Raw genomic sequence first — 21,879 nt, 5'->3', positions numbered from 1 at the left:
GAGAATATGCTGCTTTGAAGAGCTGCAAACATTATTACCGAAACATAAATGGAACATTAATAATAATTTTAGGCATTCATATGAGTATTAATACTGGCATGAGCAGTCCTACCTGGCATTAAAAACAATGTATTGAGATTATTTAAAGATCAAATGAACACATCGCAAACACATTAGGATGTTGTCTTGGCCCACTGTCAAACACACTCCCTATTACTTGTATAAAGTCTGACTATTGGCTGTTTAAATGTTCTGTACAGTCAGAAAGCTTTTTAAGAATTTTGATATACTGGAAGAGATAGTGTGTTCATTAAAAAAAGCCTGATTTTAGAGTAGTGGACGTCTCATATAATAAATTATAATTTAATTAATAGTTAAACTGAACCTCAGGGACAGTTTATTTTTGTATCCCTTATTATGGGATGTGGTAGTGGGGGGGCGGGGGGGGGGGTTTGGCTAGTGAGGTGCTGATTTTACTGTGTCTGTGAAATACCAGTTGGGGGTGGAAACGATAAACGATCTGACTGCGCATTAATCACAGACATTGATTTTTTCATTTTACACACTTGCCTGCTACACAGCGTCTCTAGTTTTAGGTATTATGTACTTTTGTATGTATCTGGATGTGGGTATTAACTAATCTTGCATGTGGTTTAATTGGTAAAGGTGTTTTCCGTGGCCAAGATTTACAACTCAAATCCCGGTTTGGACTGAGCCATTAAACAGTTGTGACTGGTCTGTCCCAGGGGAAAATAAATACTCCTGACTGCTGAGTATGAGAGCGTTTGGGTCTGGTATCACGGCCACAAATCCAGTGACGGCTCACCAGCCATTTGTCCCTCCGACGCGTATCTCTCTTACACCCCGAGGCCTGTAGCGCAGGCAGGATTCACGGGCCGCGGATCCGATTGCCTCGTCTGGCAGGAGTGCGATCAGGGCACACGGCAGACCCTAAAAGTTACTAATGGCCGTGTTAAAAAATGCTCAAACGTTTGTATAGCTGAAGAAATCAAACGCAACCAAAAACCGAAGGCCCTTGAAATGAGCAGATCTCATGTTTGTTGCGCAAAATATCAGTATGTATTAAGAAATAAAACATGTAGCGGAAATAAAAAAAAGAGACAAACTATGACTAATTGGGTTTCTGAAGAAGGAATTCTGACCATGTGGTGAGTGTGAGGAGCACAGAACACAGAGACTGCTCTGCACCAGCTACTTGATTTTTTCAACAAACGGTGCGAAATGCAGAAAACAGCTAACGTCATTCTAACGTCATCCTAACGTCACTGAGCCATGACGCTGCATATCTTACAAGGAACGTAGACGGTAACCGTGCCCTTAGCTTGGAATGTCTCTGGTTAGATGTTTTCACAGATAAAGGTCTGGACAGTTATTGCCCGTATCATTTTTTTTTCTTGATTTCAATACTAAGAATAAAGTCATTCATGACTAAATAAAGTAAATAACAAACGGGAAAAACCCAGTAAACTGCTTAATGTAAAACCTGTATGACTGGTAAAAAGAAATTAAAAATGAAGAAAAAAAAAAGAATTTTATCATAATAATGCAATTTAATGCATATTGAGGTTTTCTCATGGAATTCCATGTCCGCATGCAGTAAATGCTTTGTAGCGGTCTGCACGGGAGAGCGTAATGAGAGCGTAGTGTGTGGTAATGAAAGTATCGTTAAACCCAGACGGGAAGTTATCAAAATTTGGAGTCACAACAAATTACACTGTAATTCTTAATGCCGGTGTTCCTTATGGCGGTTAGATTGTATAGACAGATATAGTCTGTGTCTATTATTGAATTTGATTATATTCCATGACGGAATTGCAATCATAGAACAAAGAAGAATGCCTTCGCCCCCCCCCCACCCGCCCCACCCACGAGACAGTTCTGCGATAAGTGTCTTCTGTCGCTTTATAAAGTCGATAGCTATCTGTTCGTAGACGCCACGGTTCCACAGACATGTCGTCACAAAGCGTCCCCCTGACAAGTGCACATCACCTGCTCCACCCACTGCTTGCTGGGTGTATAGGCCAGTGCAATATCTTTCCACATTTTTTGTTCCATTTTTTTCAATTTTTTTTTTTTAGCCTGTAATTATCAGGGATGTTAATATAATTTGCTTTAGTAAAACTGTTAGTAGACAATATAGAAGTATTTATGAAGTTGTCCAACCATCAGACAGGCAGTTTAACTCCTCCTGTCCGAGTTATATAGCATGCAGTCTTGTTTTCTTCATTCCCAGAAAACACACCCAATGACTTGGTTTTTATTCATTTTCTGTGGCCGACACCCATATTATTTATGTGACTGTCCGACTTCTGACAGCTACCTTTTGTTCGTTCATCTTCATTGTGTTTTAAACCTTTTCTTCACTCCCATCTCCCAACTATTGGCCCAATGTTAAGCTTGTACCCAGTATTGGTTGGGCTTTTATTTGTTATTTATTTCTAAATAGCTAGCTGGTGTTCATGTATTCATGTTAATCTCCGCAGCTCTTGAGTTTCTTTGCTGACTCAATGGGCAGCTCAGAATATGTTCATCTTGCAACTTTCCACTTTTCCCCCCAAATTCAAAATGAATGCAAGCTGTCCTGCAGAAAAATTCTGTGTAAGCAAAAGGTGAAGGTCACCGGTCTAGATCCGTTTGGTGAAGGAAAGTTAATGAACCAGCCTGCCAATGACACAATTTTAATTGATATGTCAGATGTGTTTCTCAGTTAATGCGGGATCTAATCTGCTTAATGTACTTTTAAGGTGACATTTGATTTTTTTGATTATTTTAATTAGATATATTTTGTTACATGTATGTTTTGTCCACTAGCCCAGGCTGGTACATGTTGGTTTAGCATCTGCTGAATTGCTGGCTGAATTGTCTTTTAGCGTATAAATGTTTTCTCGTGTAAAAAAAAAGCATGTTAATTAACGTTGCTAATATTTGGCCTCCATAAGAATGCGGAGAAGCTCGCCGGCAGTCATAGCTGGTTTTATTCTGCTTGCCCATTAAGATGCTGAGCTGGAGCGAGCTGGGAAATGCTGCTTATGTTAGTCAAACTTCATTTCCAGTTAGTTATATTTTTTCACATGTTTTGAGGTATTTAGTATGAGGTAATGACAAGGGATGACTGTGTCCGTGAGGGTCACAGTGTTTATTCTCAAACTCATGGGTGTATTACAAGGTTGCTGCACATTCTGGAGTAACTTCAGGACAGTTTTTTTTAAGTGGTTAAGCTGACAGACACTTTGACGGACATAATATCATAGTTTTTCACCAGCATTTAAATGCCATTTTCTTAAATCGCATAAGACGTTTGCACAGTACTGTGTTTATATACAATATCCATTGTGTTATTTATAAGTAACTGTTATATGTAATTAATGAGTGTAATATGCAGCTCTGGGTAGATTTGGTGACGTAAATGTGATGCATCTCAGTCACACCATAATAATAAGCCATAATAATTAAGCTGGTGTATCAAAGACCAGGGTCCCCACGGCCTGTCGAAGTGCCTTTTCATTTCAGTGACATTGTGTTTCCAGATTTTCTTTTAGGGCATCAGTTAAAATTATCATTAAAACTGCTGTTTCATTAGCTAACAGCGGATTTACGGCAGCACAGCTTTACCGTTATTCTCAAATGTCAGTGAGATGAACCACATGCATTTATTTCTTTTGCATTTGACGGACTCCTGGTGCACTGCTCGTCAGCACTGGGCTCAGTGCTCATGGAGGCTGCAGTGTCAGGCAGTGAACTGCAGCACATGCCCTGACGGACTCCTGGCAGACTGCTCATCAGCACCAGGCTCAGTGCTCATGGAGGTTACAGTATCAGGCAGTGAACTGTAGCACATGCCTGATGGATTCCCGGTGCACTGCTCATCAATGCGAGGCTCAGGGAGGCTGCAGTGTCAAGCAGTGAACGGTAGCACATGCCCTGACTGACTCCTGGCAGACTGCTCATCAGCACCAGGCTCAGTGCTCAGGGAGGCTAGAGTGTCAAGCAGTGAGCGATAACACATGCCCTGACTGACTCCCAGCAGGCTGCTCATCAGCGCTCAGGGAGGCTGCAGTGTCAGGCAGTGAGCGATAGCGCATGCCGTGACGAACTCCCAGCACACTGCTCATCAGCGCCAGGCTTATCACTGGGCCGAGCTGCTGACTACTGCTTTTTTGGGGCTGCGAGGGAGTGGTCGGTCCCTTCCTGTCGAGACCACGCTGCTTGGTACCTCGGAATCGGCAAAGTGCCATTGCACATATCCCAACGTTGTTTGTCGGGTGGAGCGCACATTTAGTAAAAATGTAAAAATACAAATAAAATCCCTACTTTTACAATGATGCTTTTCATTGTGCTTCTGACACAAAAATTCGCTTTTTTTGTGGCAACGCACTGCGTGGTTTAGTTGAAATTATATGTTTGTTTATTTTATTTCTACCTCCACTTGCCAATTTGAGGCCTCCTCATCCTGGCGAGGTGGATGTGACCCTTGTGTTTGACTGCTAAATTACTTTAGCCTGGGCTGAAGTCCTGCCCGCCATCTGTTTGGGAGCAGGTGAATCGCTGTAGATCTCGGAGGCAAAGCTGTTCAGCTGTCTTGGTCACCCCGTGGGACTTGTCACGACGAGAGCCCCCCCCCCCCCCATGCTTGCCAGGCCTCCTTTAGGAATTGGGGGGGCTCACACTGTCAAAAGTACGGGAGATTCCCTGGGAGGGGACGGCGAGCCGCTGTGAGAGCAGATGGAGCTCGGAAACATTTTGTAACGGCGGTGGTGTAAATCCATGACATTTTGTCGCGCGATCTGATGAGGTTTGGGGATTATGTTTAGTGATTAGCTGATTTGACTTATAGAAACAATGCAGCAGATTAATAATAAAGGGCAGATTGGGTGTATTTCTCAGTCCTGAGAAGTATAAATGTGCCATCCATCCATCCATCTATATATGGGTAAATGGGCTAATATCCTTTAAGCTGCAATTGTTCTACTGTCTGAAGAACCTTTTGCATTGTGCAGTACAAACCACATTATTACTGCATGTTCATTGCTTATAGTCATATGCATGCACACATACACACACACACACAGTATATATATACAAATATTTAAATTAATCTAAATAACCATAATTTGCCTTTGTATTGCTTCAATTAAAAACGTACCATTGTAGGCTTTTTACATTTATATTATAGACTTTTATTTTGCTCTTTATCTGTTTCAGGCACATGTGGTACTTGTGAGTCAGAAAAAGGTTTGACTGTTTGTTCTCTCTGCCCTTCAGTTGTTGGAATCTTCAGACGTAAAGGAAGATGCTGTCCTATGCTGTTCCATGGAGGTAGGTGAACAACCCCCCTCCCCCGGTTCCCCATCCATGACCGTGCTCTTCTGACAACAAACACTGTCGAAATAAGTAAATATCCTTAATTTAGTATAGAGTGTATAATAATATTGATTTCGTATTTAGTATAAAATAGCATGAGATTTTAATAGAGGTGTAACAGTACACAAAATTCATGGTTCGCTACAAACCACAGTTTTTCGGAGTGATTTTGGTACAGCAGGGAAAATGGAATTTGTTTTTTTTAATTATTATTATTATTAAAATGGCAAATACTGTTAGAAACGGGTGCAAACCAAAGGCCAGGATATCTGTCAGTGTGTCCAAGTAACTAAACCTAAGAGATGCTTGACTGCATATTGCAAAAATGTAATAAAAATCAATAATAATAATAATAAATACATAAAACATCATGACAATCATAATAAACGAAATCCTGTGTTGTCTGCTACTGTACGTATGGCCATGTATCTGTACAGATTAACACACCTGTCAGTAAGTTCATAGCCTGATCTGAATTTCCCTGTCTTGCTTTGGTCATAGACACAGTGGAGTGATGTAGTCTCAGCTATGTATGTCACATGTGTTTGCAGCAACATGTCCAGGTTCGGTATAACAGAGTCAACTACTATCTCTCCATTGTTGGTGTAATTTATTGGGAAAACAAAATGTTCTCAAACTGGCAACTATGACTGACTAACCAGCATTAGCTATATCCAACTCACAACCATAATTAGCATAAAGTTTACCACGTTGAATGTATTCACTTGTGTCATTGTGCATACCGAACTGAAAATGATGTACTGAACGGTACATGATGAGGACGTGTACCATTGCAGTAACTTCAGCTGATTATACTAATTCAAATAGAGGTCAGGTAGTGTATGTGTTTAACCCTACATGTACTGTATTTAAAGTTTAATATATATGGATTTTAGATTCAGAAATAAAACTAGTGTGGTTTTAGTTTTTAAATGTAATGTCAACACAGATGGTCTATTGGGATAAATAACCAAATAAAGTCCGGATGGGTTGCAGCATAAATATTTAAAGACCTTTTTTGTCAGTAAATGAATGAATCAGCAATGAGATATATCATTAATATTGTACACAGACATGCATAAGTTGTCCAAAAAAAAGAAAAGAAATAGTTCTGCATGTATGTACTTTGGGCACTGTAAAGGTCCAAAATGTGCTTGATTTATGAGCTAAGCTCGGCAGTGGTCTGTGCTCATCTACAGTACAGAGATTGGTGAGTCACTGCTGACAGTTAGCTGGTAGATTCTTGAAGACTGTTGTAATAAGGTCACCAGTGCATGATAAAAGCAGAACCTCATACCTGTGAAGACCTTAGTTGTGTTTCATTGTACTTCACAGTAGCTCAGGGTGTTTCTGGGATGCTGCCCATTGCAGCAAACGCAGCCCTGAAGTTTGCATCGCTTTGGTCTTACTGCCTAGAATCCTTCCTGTTTGCCCTCACGGCTTAAACACGTGAACTCGTTGCGCAGGGTGTAGATCTGCCACTCACAGATAGGGCTGTTTCAATAACCCTGTTTAAAAGCACAAAGTCTGCTGTACTCTTTTTTTTCCTTCTTAATTTGTCTATGCTATCGCCAGGATGTCATTAAGGGTGTTAAGGTTCTCCAGATCCTAGTCCAGCGTTACACCCTTTGTAGGCATTCAGAGCGTGTATCAGCACTGGGTAAAGTTCAGCTAAGTCTTTTCCCCAGTGACGTAACTCCCTTTCTTACTTAAAATTGGTTTTCTTATATCAGAATATGAAAAGATATTGGTATATTTTTCTATACTTACATATAATTTTAAATTAGCTTTAATACGCACATTCATGAATAAATATTAGAGCTGTTTCCATTTTGCAGAAGGTCTTCTTGGTTGGACCCTGAATGGGCGCAAAGTGGTGAAATATAGCAGAGCCTTTTGTCTGGCTTTGCTATTTCATCTGCCTCAGCTCCACTCATTTCAAACAGGCTCTGTCCCCCCCGGGCAGATTTAAAGTGCAGTCGTCATGGTTCCAGACTCTGATCCTCCCTCTTGCCCTGTCATTTCTATGCTGCCCGCCCCCCCCCCCTCCCCCGCCCCGATCTGGCAGCTGCAGAGCACTGGACGCCTCCTGGAGGAGCAGCTGCCGGAGATGATGACGGAGCTCCTGGCGGCAGCCCGGGATAAGATGCTGTGCCCGTGCGAGTCGCAGCTGACGCGCTCCCTCCTCATGGAGGTCATCGAGCTGCATGCCCACCAGTGGAGCCCCCTAGAGGCTCTCACCACACAGTACTACAACAGGACCATCCAGAAGCTCACAGCCTGAGACCCCGGAGGGTGATCGCCGTGCCGTCGCCACGGCGACATCATCCGAAAGCCCGCTGCTTCTTTGAGGGGGTGGGAAGGGGGGGGTGGGGGATGGGGGCAGCTGGGCCAGGGTGAGGGGGTCAGGGGACGTAGACAGACTTGTCACTGCCGACACTCCCTGTGACGAAAGGGGTTTGTGTGCCGCCCACACAGAAGCCGGAGGGCGACAAAGGAAACACGCGACAGAGAGCAGAGAGGCGTCCCAGCGCGTCCACTGGGAATAGGGCTTTTTCAGCGGAAAGGGAGAGCAGGGCGGGGGGCGGGATTTGGCTTTTCTTCTTCTCTTTTGTGTTCGTGTGCCAAGTCCCCCCCCCACCCGCACCGAAAAGCAAACACTTGCTCTCAGCTCCACAGAGGTCACATTTAGCCCTCCGAGATGTCTTCTGTGAGGTCAAATGAACAGACTTTTCAGAGTGCAGTCATGAGTCATTCCTGGATCTGTCCCGCTGCGCCTTTATGTGGCTGCTGCCTGCTGGCCAACTCAGTGGCAGATGGCCACTGGGACGTCAAGAGCCGGCACACTCCTGGGTCCCGGCCCGCACCCCATTGGCTGTGGGGGCTGGGGGGCGGGGCATCGAGGCCCATGCATTGAGGGCTCTTTGTCGTTTTCAGTCGTTTTCTGTTCGTGTCGTCCTCCGTTGAGCTGAGCTTGCTCCTACGACATTATTTTATTATTCTTTCAAATCATGTTTCAAAATATCTTAGGGTATAATTGCACAGCTCTGATTTGATTTGCACTGTTTTAAGACAGTTGTTTTAAATGTGGAAAGCAGCACATCTTAGAAGATCGCAGTAAAAGCTTCAGTAGATGGAGGATTGGATGTAATCGAAGGGATGCTTTTTGAGTAATAACAGAGAATGTATTTAAAGAACCTGGGAGTGGCTATTGACCTACACAGTGTGAAGTATGTCCTTATTTACTAAGCAACATATGTGGTGAAGGCTTGTAGTGTACGATAGAAAATCTGACATTCCCTTGCAAATTCAAGCTTTTAAAAATAAAATACAAATCAGAAGCTGAAGAGAGCAGACTTTCACCACCAGGCTTTGACCATTCTGCAGTGGTTGTATTTTTGCAATTTTTTTTTTTTTTTTAGACGTCTCCTGATTTTGCAGTTCTGTATGATCGGTGTATTTGCAGATGCTAAAATATTTTAAGCATAGTGTCAGCCCCTAATGCTGGCTTCTGCAAATATGTATAATATTGTACTGACAGGCCCAGCCAAGGGCAATATGGTATATAATCACATAAACAGTATTCTTAAGATATTAAAAGTGAGCAGAGTGAGGTCTAAGAATACTGGTGCAGGAATCGCTTATGTATTTAGGTAATTTTCACATGTAGGGCTTACATTTTAAGTCTTTTAAGAAAGACTGAAGTGTTTTGAATAAACACCAGTCTTCAGACACTGCTTATCTGTGGGCAGTCTTGTGTTTTAATTTTAGTCTTGCACCAATAATCCAGCTCTTGTGCTATTTTTTTTATTTAAGCTTTTATTTAATGTCATGTTGTTTTTAATGGGTTCCATGATGTAAGTTATACATTTATGATATACTTGGCTGTTTAGTACACGTGTCAGCCTTCTGTGTGCAAGCTTGTGGTTTTGTTGGTCAGTTCACATGTACGGATCTGGTCGTCTTTCACCCAGATTTCGTCTTAAGAACTTTGCTCCTTGATGTCCCTGGTCCTGCATAGTCATGTGACCATCATCGAATTAAAAGCCCTCAGTCTGGCCACATCTAAGGCATTTAAACATCCATTTGCATGACTACTGTGAATTTATTAGGCTAGATATTGGCCAGAGGTAATGGTCATGAATACGTTGAAAAATTAAAAGATTTCAATAGTGCCAGTGTGTCATCTTCTCCCATCATCTCTCAGCTTCTGCTGCGTTACGAAAGTCGGCAATGTGCCCCCATCCAGTTCGGTAAGATGAAGGAAGTGGTTAATGGTCAGCAGCATTAATAGTTCTTTTGTGCTTTATCTGTACCGTACTTGAGTTCTGTACTGTTCTTTGGAGAACTACATTCAAAAACATGCAGTTTACCCATACACTCTCATTGCGGCTTGTTTATAACCAGTAGTTGGAGTGTCGTACACACAAGACGTTAAAATTGGGGTGCTTTTCTACTGCTCTAGGTACTGAACTTTCGGTACTTCAGAATGGTACCAAACTTAATGATACTTGTGTTTTTCTTCTGGCATGAAGACTGGAACTGCCGCAGAATGACATCATCAGAACGCAAGGCGGGGGATTTGTACTGAATTTGAATACGGCTACTATGTTACAGGGCTAGCCGATGTGTGATATTAATATTGTTATGCACATGCAATCCTCACATCGCAAGGACCACGATAGTCAGGTGGTTTAAGATCTAGCCTTTTCCTACCTTCATCTTATAAAAATATTATACCGCAGTATATGGTATTTTCAAAATGTTATTTTGCAATACATTTCCGGTATTTTGAAGCCTTTGAAGTTTCACTAAAACGTTTTTAATCTGCCCAAAGAAACAATTTAGCAAGCTTTGCAACTTTCAATCATTTGTCTATGCATCCATTATAATAATACTTTATTTTTAAATTTTGTTCATTATTGTTTTCTGACTTCACAAATGCCCCTCTTCAAGGTGGAGGTGGTATTTTGTGTGTTTCAGGGGCAGGATTTTTGCTTAACCAATTGCAATGAACACGTTTACAAGTACCACCCTAAAGTACCAAAGGACCGGCTCTGCTGGTTTGCTACTTTGGTAGTGGACCAGAAATCAAAGGAAGAAGGAAAATACAGATTTTTGATACCAAAGGTTTGGTACCTGGTGCAGTGGAAGAAAATGCCCTTAGATTGCTGTTTGGCTATGCTGCTGTTATTTACATTAAAATGGAAAAGCACACAGAAGGAGCTTAGCTCAGCACTTCGTGTCCAAGAGGTATCCAGGTCATCCTTTTAGCCCTTCTCTGTATGGATCTCCCTTCAGAACCTGTGGGTAGCCTTGATCTAAGACTCCGGCAGGGTTGTGTGCTTTAGGGTGGGTCCCTTCAGCCAGAAAGACCCTCTCCCTCCACCCACTATCTCCAGGCAGATGTCCTTCAAACCACTGTGCGTGGATCAGAATCTCCCCTTTCTTTAATTTAAGGGAGCCTGATGTGTGTTGTTGATGAAATGCTGGGTGGGACCTGAACATTCATTCCTGTAAAGTGTCTTTACTTTCCAGATAAAGTTAATGTGTTAACTGAAATAAATTTCTAATCAATAAATGGGCCAAAAAACAAAGGGTTGAGGAAGGAGTTGTTTACACTGCGGTAATAAATTAGAAAAACAGTGAGATATTTCATAGGAGGTGTGTATTTTTACAAGAGGGAGTGAAATATAGGAAAACATTACAGTGGGGGAAGAAAAATAAAAATAGTGATTCAAATCAAATCTTGTTTCATATCATACATAATAACATACTATGAAATTGTGGGAGAACGTCGCAAATCGGGGCTGAAGTGAAGATTCAGTGGTTTGATGATCTCAAAAAAAAAAAATCAGAATCGACAATTGATTTGACTTAAGGACATAATGCATAAATACATTCTCTAAAAACCTAGCACTGTTTCGGAGACTTATGCATGATTCTGTTAAAAAAAATATCTGCATTGAAGTGTTACCAAGGAAACGGCTCATCTCAGATATACTCTGGGATTTGTCTGGAGTTTCAAAAAGTTATTTATGATTCGTTTCTTTGTTCTATATTTGTGATTATTCATTTAAAGAGCTCATACCCAGCTAATATGGGAGACTTCACAGCACACGTAGAAAGTAAACTGATACCGTGGTAGTTTAACCATAAAACAGATACAAGCGCAGGAAAGGTGATCTTGCCAAGGCCCACGGCAAATATTTTGCACTTTACCGGAATAATTGTCTGCAGTTTGTTACCTGCAGGCATAACTTAAATCATTTAAAATCATTATGAAATTAATATGTAAAGTACCAGTAGGGTTACTTTATATGTGGGGGAAAATCATTTGTTTTATTTCTATTTTTTTAATTCTTTCAAATGCCGTTATTCTGCATTTAACTGTAGATTCTTTTTTTGCTCCGAATTCAGTTTTTTTCAGTGCAGTTGCAAGCAAAAAAGTAAAAAATGTGAAAATGTGTATAGGACACTGCTTCGGTCACCCTAAAAATAAACAAGTACAACAGTGCCTGATGCCTGCTGTCAGAATGCAGTGAAGATCACGCAAGATAAATGTCACATCAATCTAAAACAGGGACCACATAGGACTGGGTGGAAAATGAAGCTGGTAACCGTGTGTGTCGTCATTGTATGTACTGGATGCTGCCATATGTGCTTTGCATTAATGCAGGTTTAGGAACAATGACATCCGAAAGACTTATACAAGCTTCAAGTTATTATGACTATTTAATACTTGAAATAATAAAAATAACTGAGCTTTTGCGTTGAACTGATACATTCACGGGTTGTTTCCTTCTTGATAATGGGGCCAAATTCACATGCTTGAAGAAGGTCTTTGGTTTGATTACCCCTTGAGCCTAACATACATAGCCTGTTTACTACAGTTATACTATAACGCTATATGTAAGGCAAACTGGTTAAAACTGGCTACGGTTTCAGTTGGGAAACGCCCTTGCTAGCTCCGCGATGTGGACCTCGACGCAGATCCTGATGTTGATCTAAGCTCAGCCTTTATGTCCAGCGAAAGGGAACTGAACAGTCATATTCTGACATCCTGGACTGGCAGTTAGGAAATGATGTCATGACCTGTGTGCTTCCTGAATTAACTGCTTAATGATTCCACTAGTTAGGTCTGCTGAGTAAGCCTGAACTTTATCCTGCAGAGGCGATTCCGAGCTGCTGCATCCATTCTGTCTTTTAACGGATCCCTTCTTGGGATTCACTGTTGCTGACGTGTGTCTGATTCTCTCTTACCTCCTTGCGGTGCCAGAATAAAGAAGCTCGTAGTTGTTATTCTTCCTTATCATTTCCTGCTCACACCTAACCAGCAGCGAAAATGAGCCCCACTTCCTGGTTTATAATTACACGAAAAGGGTTAGGGCTTTCGTATATCTCGATGAATACCAATAACCTGTCATTGTTACGTTGTAATCTGTTATGATTTGTTTTAAAAGACTTATAAGTAATATCATGTATATGAAGTCACCTGTCCATTTGCACACTGATTAATGTGCATGGAGAAGTTCGTGAATGCAAACTGTAAGCTTTTTTCCAGACGAATCTGAAAAATACCCTTCTTTGTTAAAGTGACGTTTTAGTCGTAAATATTCTTTTGTTGTTAAAAATGCTACTTTCTGCATAATATTCTGTAGTTCAGCCTGTTCTTGTGAAGCAGCTGGCAGATTTAACAGGAGGTTGGAAGTGTGGGGAGACCGGGGGCAGGGAGCAGCACCTGATGTCATTGTTGTGACGCTTTACTCTTGTCAGGCCACTGTCACTGTACGACCCTGTTGCCAAGCAACATGAAGTTCAGCAACACTTCGCAACTTCCTTTAGCAAATCCTGACTATACTCTCAGGTTTTAATTTAATCCATGTGTTTGTGGTTTATTGCGTTAACTTTGTAATCATCCATAGGTCGTCGTTCATATTTATGACTTTCAAACATTCAAATAAAAGTTATATCTTTTAAACAATAATTTATTGTTTGGTTGAAATTAGATTCTTCAGGGAATCAACCATTAGTGATTTTTTTTTATTTACAATCATTGTCTCTGCAAAACCTTTTTTTTTCCTATTTACCAACTGTGATGTTACTGAATTTAGGATTGTACCATATATCCAACCTGATTAATTTACACCAATAAGCACTAAGAGCTTAAGAGCTTATTGTTACCCTCAAGTTTCTATGAAATGCTCTGTAACTTAAATGATTCCACAAAATCATTGATTGGAGTTTGTAAATGATGAAGAGTTTACATAATTTAATTCCTGATTTCATTCTGGGTGTCAATGTGGTTTTCTCTTTTTCCTTAATGATTGTTTTTGTGTTTTTGTCAACACCTATAATCTACATATAGGCTACAACACAATTACTGTCCTGTAGTGGTTTTGGAGAATAGAATAGAAATAGCATAGAAACTTCATTTTAGATCATTGATTGGTTTCGGTCATTGATTGGTTTAGATCATTGATTGGTTTAGATCATTGATTGGTTTAGATCATTGATTGGTCCGCTCCTTGCAATCTGGAAAGGTAGAGTTATGAGATGCATAGGCCGATTTGAGTTAGTGAATTGGCTTCTGAGTTAGTGAATTACTGTGCAGATGATTCAAATACAGCAAAATTGGGTGGACATGAAGTTCTTTGAATGGAACACAGCAAGTCACTTATAAATCCCAACAATTAAAGAAACATTCAAATTGTTTCATACAATCTTCCCTAACCTCTGCCCTATTGACAGGGATGTTTGTAATGAAGTGCATTGTGCCTCACATTGCAACTCTGAATGTGTTTAATGTAGGCTCAAGAAGCTTGTTACACAAAGGCTGTTCTTTTCTTCTGAGCAGTTTATTTATTTGTTGCGTCTGTTCCAGGATGAATTGAATGAAATATGAAAAATCTACCTTGAAGTACCATGCAGGTACTTTTGTCTTCAATTACCACGTCCCTTTTTCAAGAATACTGGAGATTAGGTGGTAAGGAACAGCCCCAAAGATTGAAATGTCTTTAACTTTTTTAATGTACTCATTTGAAGTTTGGCTTATTAACATCCCACCCTATTCACCTATTTCATTTATACTCTTTTTGGTACCACTTTACAGTAAGGCTCCCTTTTGCCACTTGTAAATGGTAGTAACTCATTAACAAAAAACCGTGTTATTACTTGTTTAAAATTGTCTATTAATAATTTACAAACCTAATTACTAACCGGATTAAAACAACTCATACACTCTTTATATGGGTAGCCTTATTGTAATGTGGCCACCCTTTCTTAAAAAAAAAGAAAACATCCTGAAAATGTTCATGGGTCTCCAGCCTCCATGTTTGTCATTCCAATGTTTCTTGAAGCATCTATTATAAAATTCTCGTAGCACTTCCGCCTGAATCTCCGTGATTGGTTTTTGGGTCTCGGCTTTTGAGCTCGTCGTTCGTCGTGTTACTCGCAGGTAATGGTGAACGTGTACTTTTCTAATGCCAATTAAAGGAGACTTGATGGCAAAGGGCTATGACAAGGCGACCACCACGGAGTATGTCAGCACTTGCGCAGAATCCTATGACTTTGGAACGTTACCAAAGGACATGATGTCATGGTCACACCCATTTTTTTGTAAAGTTCAGCTGATTTGGTTGGCATCTTAATTTGCAAAAATTTTGAAGCAGTTCTGGTAATGGCATTTTTTGTAGTTTTTTCGCAAATAGCAGCAGGTGGTGTGAGCCTTGACCGGAGGAAACCCATAAGATGAATGAAAATGACGTCTAACAATGGCTGTCTGTGCACAGTGAAAGCAAGCCATTGTTTAAGAAGGACGACAAGTTCGCTTGCTGAGGACATGATATACTGTACAATATAACTCACGTTGTCTACGTTGTCTTCGTCTTGTGCTTGGAGAATTCGGATGGTAATTTTACATGTATAATCATATTTGTGTGTGTGTATGTTTGGGGAATTTCTACATTTATGTAATTAAGTAAAATATCCTCCCTGTTTTACTTAAATATTTTATACAACTAAAAATATCTTCCATATTCTCCAGTTAAACAACACACAACATACAGTATCAACCCACAATATCATATTGCAACTTACTTAGATGAATGAAATTCATTTGAATAGCCCCATCTTTTGTTAAATTACATTTATTCTCTCCCGTTTTACTTTTATTTTCTGAAACAGTAATAGCATGATTTAAATACCTCAGTATAATAAGCAAATGTTACATTTTTTTGCACATTAGATTTGTATGCATCTTGTAAATGAATTTTGATATATGCAAAATAACGTAATTGCTGCAGTTTTTCATTTTGTGTTTTTTTTTGGTTACTATATGGGCTGAAACTTAGTGCTGTACTGCAAGGACTGTTGTGGCCGTCGTCACAACCTTGGTATATTAAAATCTAGCCACCATAAGACGAAGTACCGCGTCTTGTGTTTTCTCGTGTTTTCTTGTGTTTTCTCGTGTTTTGTCGTGTTAAGTGATTGCGGGGATCTCCAAATCAAACCAGCAGTCACTGGCTTTCCTGAATCTGCTACATTTCTTCCATGGCCCTTATGGCTTTCTGTTTACGGTACCAGTCAAAAGTTTGGACACACCCACCAACAGAACGGTTTATCTGTTGTCTACATTTTATAATAATTAAAAACTATAAAATGTTTGGAGTTATGCACTTAGCAAAAAACTATTAAACAAAAAAAAAACATTTATTGGGCGCTTGCGTTGTCGGTTGAGACTCAGAAGGTTGCTGGTTCAAACCCTAGGCTACCAGATTGATCTCACCATTGGGCCCTTGAGCAAGGCCCTTAACCGCAAATACTCCAGCGACTGGCTGACCCTACTGTCTCCTCTATGCCAGTTCCATGAGGTGGCCTCCTGTGATGCTCATCCAGCCATCCTGAGCTCCACATGCATGCTGAGCTCTCATTGGCTGCTTTTCCTTCACTTTCTGGCCAAACTCCTCCAAAACTGTCTGCACTGTTTAGGTCAGGTGGCCAGGTCATGTGATGCGACACTATCGCTCTCCTTTATAGGCTGCTTGGTGCATCCAAACCTTTGACTGGTATTGTATCTCTTTGTGTCATGAGACTTGTCCTTGTGCCTGTCAATTTTTTTTGCCAGTCTTTGCATACTAGGCAGTAAATGCACTTTGTCATTAATTAGAGGTATAACAGTAAATTATCTGCCTCATATGTGACTACTATGTGAGTTCAGATCTTTCCTTCATCTTATAATTAAGTTGACGGCCTTTTATGGAATACTGATTAGAGTGTGCTATCTGGACAAATTAGCCTTCAAAAGACTCCGATGTGGAATTCAAATGTATTATACAAAGTAATGCACAGTAGATCAAATTTCAGCCAAAATGCAGTCAACAGTTGATTTAAACCTAAATATTAAACAGCTAATGTAGAGCAATGAACACAAATTATCTGGATCCAAAGAACGATATTGTTTCTTATTTGCTTGGATCTTCAGTTGGTGCATCCTGATGGCAGGAGGCTTCAGCGTCATGGCCTCTCTACCATCGTGATGCAGAGATGCTGAGCGGAAAAGCCCACATAAGCTCTTTGCACTTGCAGGGAGAGCATGTGAGTCAGACAGTCTGTCTCCTGTGCTGCCCCACATCCCCTTTGCGGAGCTCGGAACGGCCTCTTCCTGCCTGTAGACCCATCGTCTGGAGCCATGTGCTCACCGCAGTGTCCCACCCAGCGAGCCGCTGAACCACATACATACATCACATGCATCAGTTGAGGATTCATCTGCAACCTTTCATGCAGTGGAAAGAAGAAAGCTGAGCTATGCAGTCAGTCTGGGATTAATAAAATACTTATCAATCTGTTTATCGGATGGATGGATGGATGGATGGATGGATGGATGGATGGATGGATGATATACTCAGTCTGTTTGTCGATTCGTCATCTACTTCTATACATGCCAAAGGAGTGCCTAGATAGATTGATAGATCCAGATTGATAGATCCAGATTGATCTATCTAATCCATCTATCATCCATATCAATAGCAACCATATGGGCCTTTCCTGCCCGCCAAAGGTCGATATTTAACCCTTTAGGTTGTCCACACTTGGCGACTCCCTACAGGGTCACCGAAGGCTTTCTCGAGCGTTTCGGAGGGGTTTCCCACGCGTTTCAGAGGGGTTTCTCGAGCGTGCGCGGGCAGCCACTCGAATCATGTCGTGCCAGTTGGTGTCAGACTGTGCGACAAACAGCTCAGAGCCGAACGCCTTCCTCCCGCTGTCAATTACCGCAAGACCGTCGGCAGACTTATCTCCTCAGCTTTCTTGTCACCGATCTAATCAGCCCGCCACAAGTCACTAAGGGAAACTCTATAAACAAGTTCTGCCCATGAAGAGCGTGGGAGTTCTTATTTACCTTTGCGTTTCATTAAAAATCACTCGCTGTTGACACCTTCGCCAAGTGTTGCGTCCTCCCTGCTTCGAAAGAAGCCATCTGTGATGTTTTCATACCTGCGATGTGACAGATGCGTGACACGCTGGTCCTGCTGGTTTTTATTTAAAGCTGGGGGCAAAATTATGGCCAATTAACTACTGTTCATTATCGGATGTATTATTAAATGTAAAAAATATATATATGGTACAACTTGGTATCTCCAATAACTTTATACATGGCTGACACATATAAATCAATAGATTTATAGTGATCCGAAAGACATAATTACTTAGAAGGTGAAATGGACTGAAATCCAGAGGGTTTCCTGGACCAGGGTTATGAACCACAGAATTAGAATTAATTTAACTACAGCCTTGCGATGCCAGAATAGAGGAGGCCAGACCAAAGTGGACGTTTTGTGCAACATCTGAGTCCAGAAACACAGACAAGACCACCCAAAAATGCTGCCCAATATCATCTGCTCCCCCCCCCCCACCCCATGTAAAAATGCGGATCAGATGGCATTGTTGTTGCACTCTTAGCTCGTGTGCGAGCAGTCCAAAGAGCTGTTTTCTTAAGTTTCTTCTTCTGCCAATAATTCACTGAATAAGTAAGAAAGGAAGTATTTAGTTACTTCTCCAGTTTTTTCTTCTCGCTACGGTATGATGCAAAAGGCCTCTGACCGCATGAACTGCCATGCTGTAAATAATTACTTCCCTGTCTCTTAGTAACCACATTGCTGAACAAAAAAATCTGCCCATGTATCCAAATCTTAAAAAAAAAGAAAAAAAAAAGAAAAGAAATCTGTTCCTTTGTTACGGCTCTACGAAAAAAAATCCAGGCCTGTATTACTGTGGTAACTGCAGCTTTGGGGGCTTTGTGATCCAATGTCCAGTTTGCGGTTCTTGAAAATTCATTTGCATTTTCCCCTGGACTCAATATTCCCGTCTTATTGTTGAAGTAGATGCCGTACTCCAGCTTTGGTGTTGTCAGTGGGGAAATCTTTTCTCCTGGTTTGGCATCGTTCCTAAGAACGAAAAGCAGCTTAGGTCTCTGTCTCCCCAGAGCCTTGCATGAAAAGCAGCTGTTTGCCAGGATCCACGCTGGTGTGTGTGTATGTGTGTGTGTGTGTGTGTGTGTGTGCACTCTGTTGAGACACCCCAGTCTAGTGTTTTCTCACACGCATGTTGTAGAGCAAGCAGTTTACAGTGTACTATTCATTTAGTCATTCTTAATATCTGTGAAATGATTCCCCATATGCCATCGTTTGACGTTACCTTTCCCGATGAAAAGTTTAATTGCATCTATAAATGCAGAGGCGTGCCTGCCAAACGGACAGCAGAGAGACTGACCGTTCCACCAATTCATGTACACCCTCGGTACCAATTCCAGGCACTCCGTGAAATAGACTAAAGGTTAATAGACACCTGCATGACAGATAAAACTTCTGCTCTTTAATGCGTCATACCTACGATGAGCTGGGCCTGTAATTGGGGGGAAAAAATGTGACGATTGGTGAATGATATCGCCTCTGCTGCTGATTCTCAGAGTAACTATGCCTCCGTTGAATAATACACAGTCGTAATTGAAATGAAGTGCTGATGGAATGCTTATGAAAATAACGTCAGATGAGGTAATATAATATGTTCTCCATTCGTTTTTCCAGTGCTAACACCCTACTGGCACCTTCTATTTGGTGGCTTAACAACAGTGAGTGTTTTTGTACTGTGTCAGAGTTGTTAATTCGAGTCTGCTCTGCCTTTAACCTTTGCATTGTTAACCTAGGCCAAATACCCAGTTGGGAGCCACCCGCAAAGTCAAGAATGATTGTCTCTGCAGGCTCGCTCCTGCCACAGGGCTGTAACAATAATACATTCACACAGCTCCCATAATGCTTTTCTCTTTGACACTTACAGGCTCGATCGAGACAATGGTACCAGGCTGGCCTACAGATCTGCATCTGTAACTAGAACATTGTTGGCCCTTCACAGTGGAGACATTGTTGGAGTTGATGTGATGAGATGTAAGCGTGGTTGAGATTCCTACGTGAGTTTATTTTATGGGCATAATGATACCTCTGATTTCTTTGTTCGCATTTTGTCTTTTGTTAACGCTTCAGCTTTTCTCCCCCTTTCTTCTAAGAACAAAGACTCCGTGGTATAAGATCATTAAAGCAGAGCTCTGCCTGATTCACCAAGGATATACTGACCTTAATGATCGCAGCTGGACGAAAGCCCTGCTTTTATTGATTTTAGTTTGTGTTTTTTTTTTTTCTCCTGATTTTGATACTTTTGCTTTTTATAAGTTACAGTGAGAGAGCACCTGTACATTTAGGGGATTTGTGTTTAGTGCTGAAAGTCCAGAAAGTTCTGAAATATACAGTGTGAAGCAGTGATATTCACTGCTAGTTATTGTACCCTTATTATTTATTTATTTGTTTATTAAAAAAATCTATTTTTGGAAGAACAATTTTGAAGAATTTTTGGTTCTGCAATATAATTTGCAGTTTGGTATTTAACCTATGAGGAATTTCACTAATATATTGGATCTGAACAAACATTACGAATATCCTATCAGGTATTTAGTCACAAACGACTACTTCTTTTCAGTAATTTGATCTAAGAATGCAAATACAGGCCTAATATTGAACATATTTGTTTACTGCTGTGTAGTTCAAAGTGACGGATTTGCTTTCGGACAGACTTACAGAAACACCCAAAGATATATTCCGGACGTTTTGCTAAATGTCGTGTCTTTGATTGGCAGCCGCTTCCTTGTTCTCCTTCCCTCTCCATCCCCCTTGGATTCTCGCTTTCAGAAATTCAGAGTGCATCGTGGGGTCAGGATGGGGCGGGGGGGGGGGGGGGGGGGGGGGTCATTCCAGGCAAAGGTGGGTGTCTGCATTGCTAAGCTTCAAGCTTTATATGCTGCAATAAGACAGATTGTAAGACAAATAGAAGGGTTAGCCATACTCTCATCCTATAGCATTTTGGGATGAGGGAGGATTACACATTTTCTTTGTTGTTCTGCATTATATACTACATCATATGTTGCACACATCCTAAGCACTGCTAGCAATGTGAAAAATATCAAAGTTAATGAAACGATAAGACAGGGGGAAAAAAAACAGAAAAAGTATAAATTGTGTGAAAGATTCTGAAAAGGAAAGTAAACTTTTCTGTCAGGAAAAGTTATGTACAGTTTTGCAAAAAAAAAAATAATTACAAATATGTCTAATGGAGACAGCAGAAATCACATCTTGATATATGGTGTAAAGTTTTGAGTGTTTTGGTTTTGATTGTACCGTCATACACCCGTGTTACTGCCAGATACTAAATGATTCACATAATACAACTGACTTAGCATTTTTTTTTCAGCGTTAAGTTGCTAGCTCAGTACAGCATAATCTGCAGCCTATTTAGACCAGGATTAGTAGCCCTGCTCCACCTCAACAGGGAAATGCTTGTTAAGTCAACACGCTATGCAGATAGTGGCCAAAAGAAAGAAAGCTGAGGCTTTTGGAGTGCCTTAGAGCAGGTATACACACTCTTCCTACATCTCCAAGTCACCCAGAGCATCACTGCTTCTTCCTACCCTTCGTGTCCCCAAGTAACATCTGTTGTTAGTTTTCTTCTGGCTTGGTATTGATGAGGCGTCTGAGTTGATACATGAAGCTCAGTCTTCACACTTCCTGCTTTGCCATCTTCCATGATACAGTACGCATTACGCATTATCTGACTTTTTCCCCATACAATTTTAAGCGCTGCTATACAGTGTGCCCCGTACTTGCAGGTCAGCAGCCTTCTTGCAAATATCAGGATAATTATGATTAAAAATTTTCCAGTAAACTCTCAAAGTGTAGAAAAAGTAAATCTTCTATGGCTCATTTTTTAAAATGGCTTATTTCATATATGCAGATTAATTGTTTTGTATATTTAATTTCTGTTGGAATTGTAGTTTTGGGTGGACTCCTGTAAGAAATAATACCTTATTTTTTTTCATTCGCACCAAGGAATCCTTTAGATTTTCCATCTTATTCTTCAGTGAGTCACAGAGACAGACGCGAGTGCAGCTCGTGGTCA

The 21,879-nt window shown here is 40.8% G+C and overlaps 2 protein-coding genes across 4 annotated transcripts in view; one reads left to right on the top strand and one right to left on the bottom strand.

The window, feature by feature from the left end:
* Positions 1-15,807, top strand: part of ctif (CBP80/20-dependent translation initiation factor) — a 71,317-nt gene extending 55,510 nt beyond the window's left edge. For all 3 annotated transcript variants that reach the window (XM_049019725.1, XM_049019723.1, XM_049019724.1), the window contains 2 exons: positions 5,284-5,337; positions 7,451-15,807. In XM_049019725.1, coding sequence (XP_048875682.1) covers positions 5,284-5,337; positions 7,451-7,666 — 270 coding nt within the window. In that variant the 3' untranslated portion in view covers positions 7,667-15,807. The remainder of the gene's footprint in view (positions 1-5,283; positions 5,338-7,450) is intronic.
* bxdc2 (brix domain containing 2) overlaps positions 1-21,879 on the bottom strand; it is a 277,175-nt gene that overhangs the window by 222,805 nt on the left and 32,491 nt on the right. The window lies entirely within an intron of this gene.

Source organism: Brienomyrus brachyistius, chromosome 7, assembly GCF_023856365.1.
Source record: "Brienomyrus brachyistius isolate T26 chromosome 7, BBRACH_0.4, whole genome shotgun sequence".
NCBI classification, from domain to species: Eukaryota; Metazoa; Chordata; class Actinopteri; order Osteoglossiformes; family Mormyridae; genus Brienomyrus; species Brienomyrus brachyistius.
The sequence above is the reverse complement of the archived record's forward strand: the minus strand, read 5'-3'. Positions and strand labels throughout refer to the sequence as shown.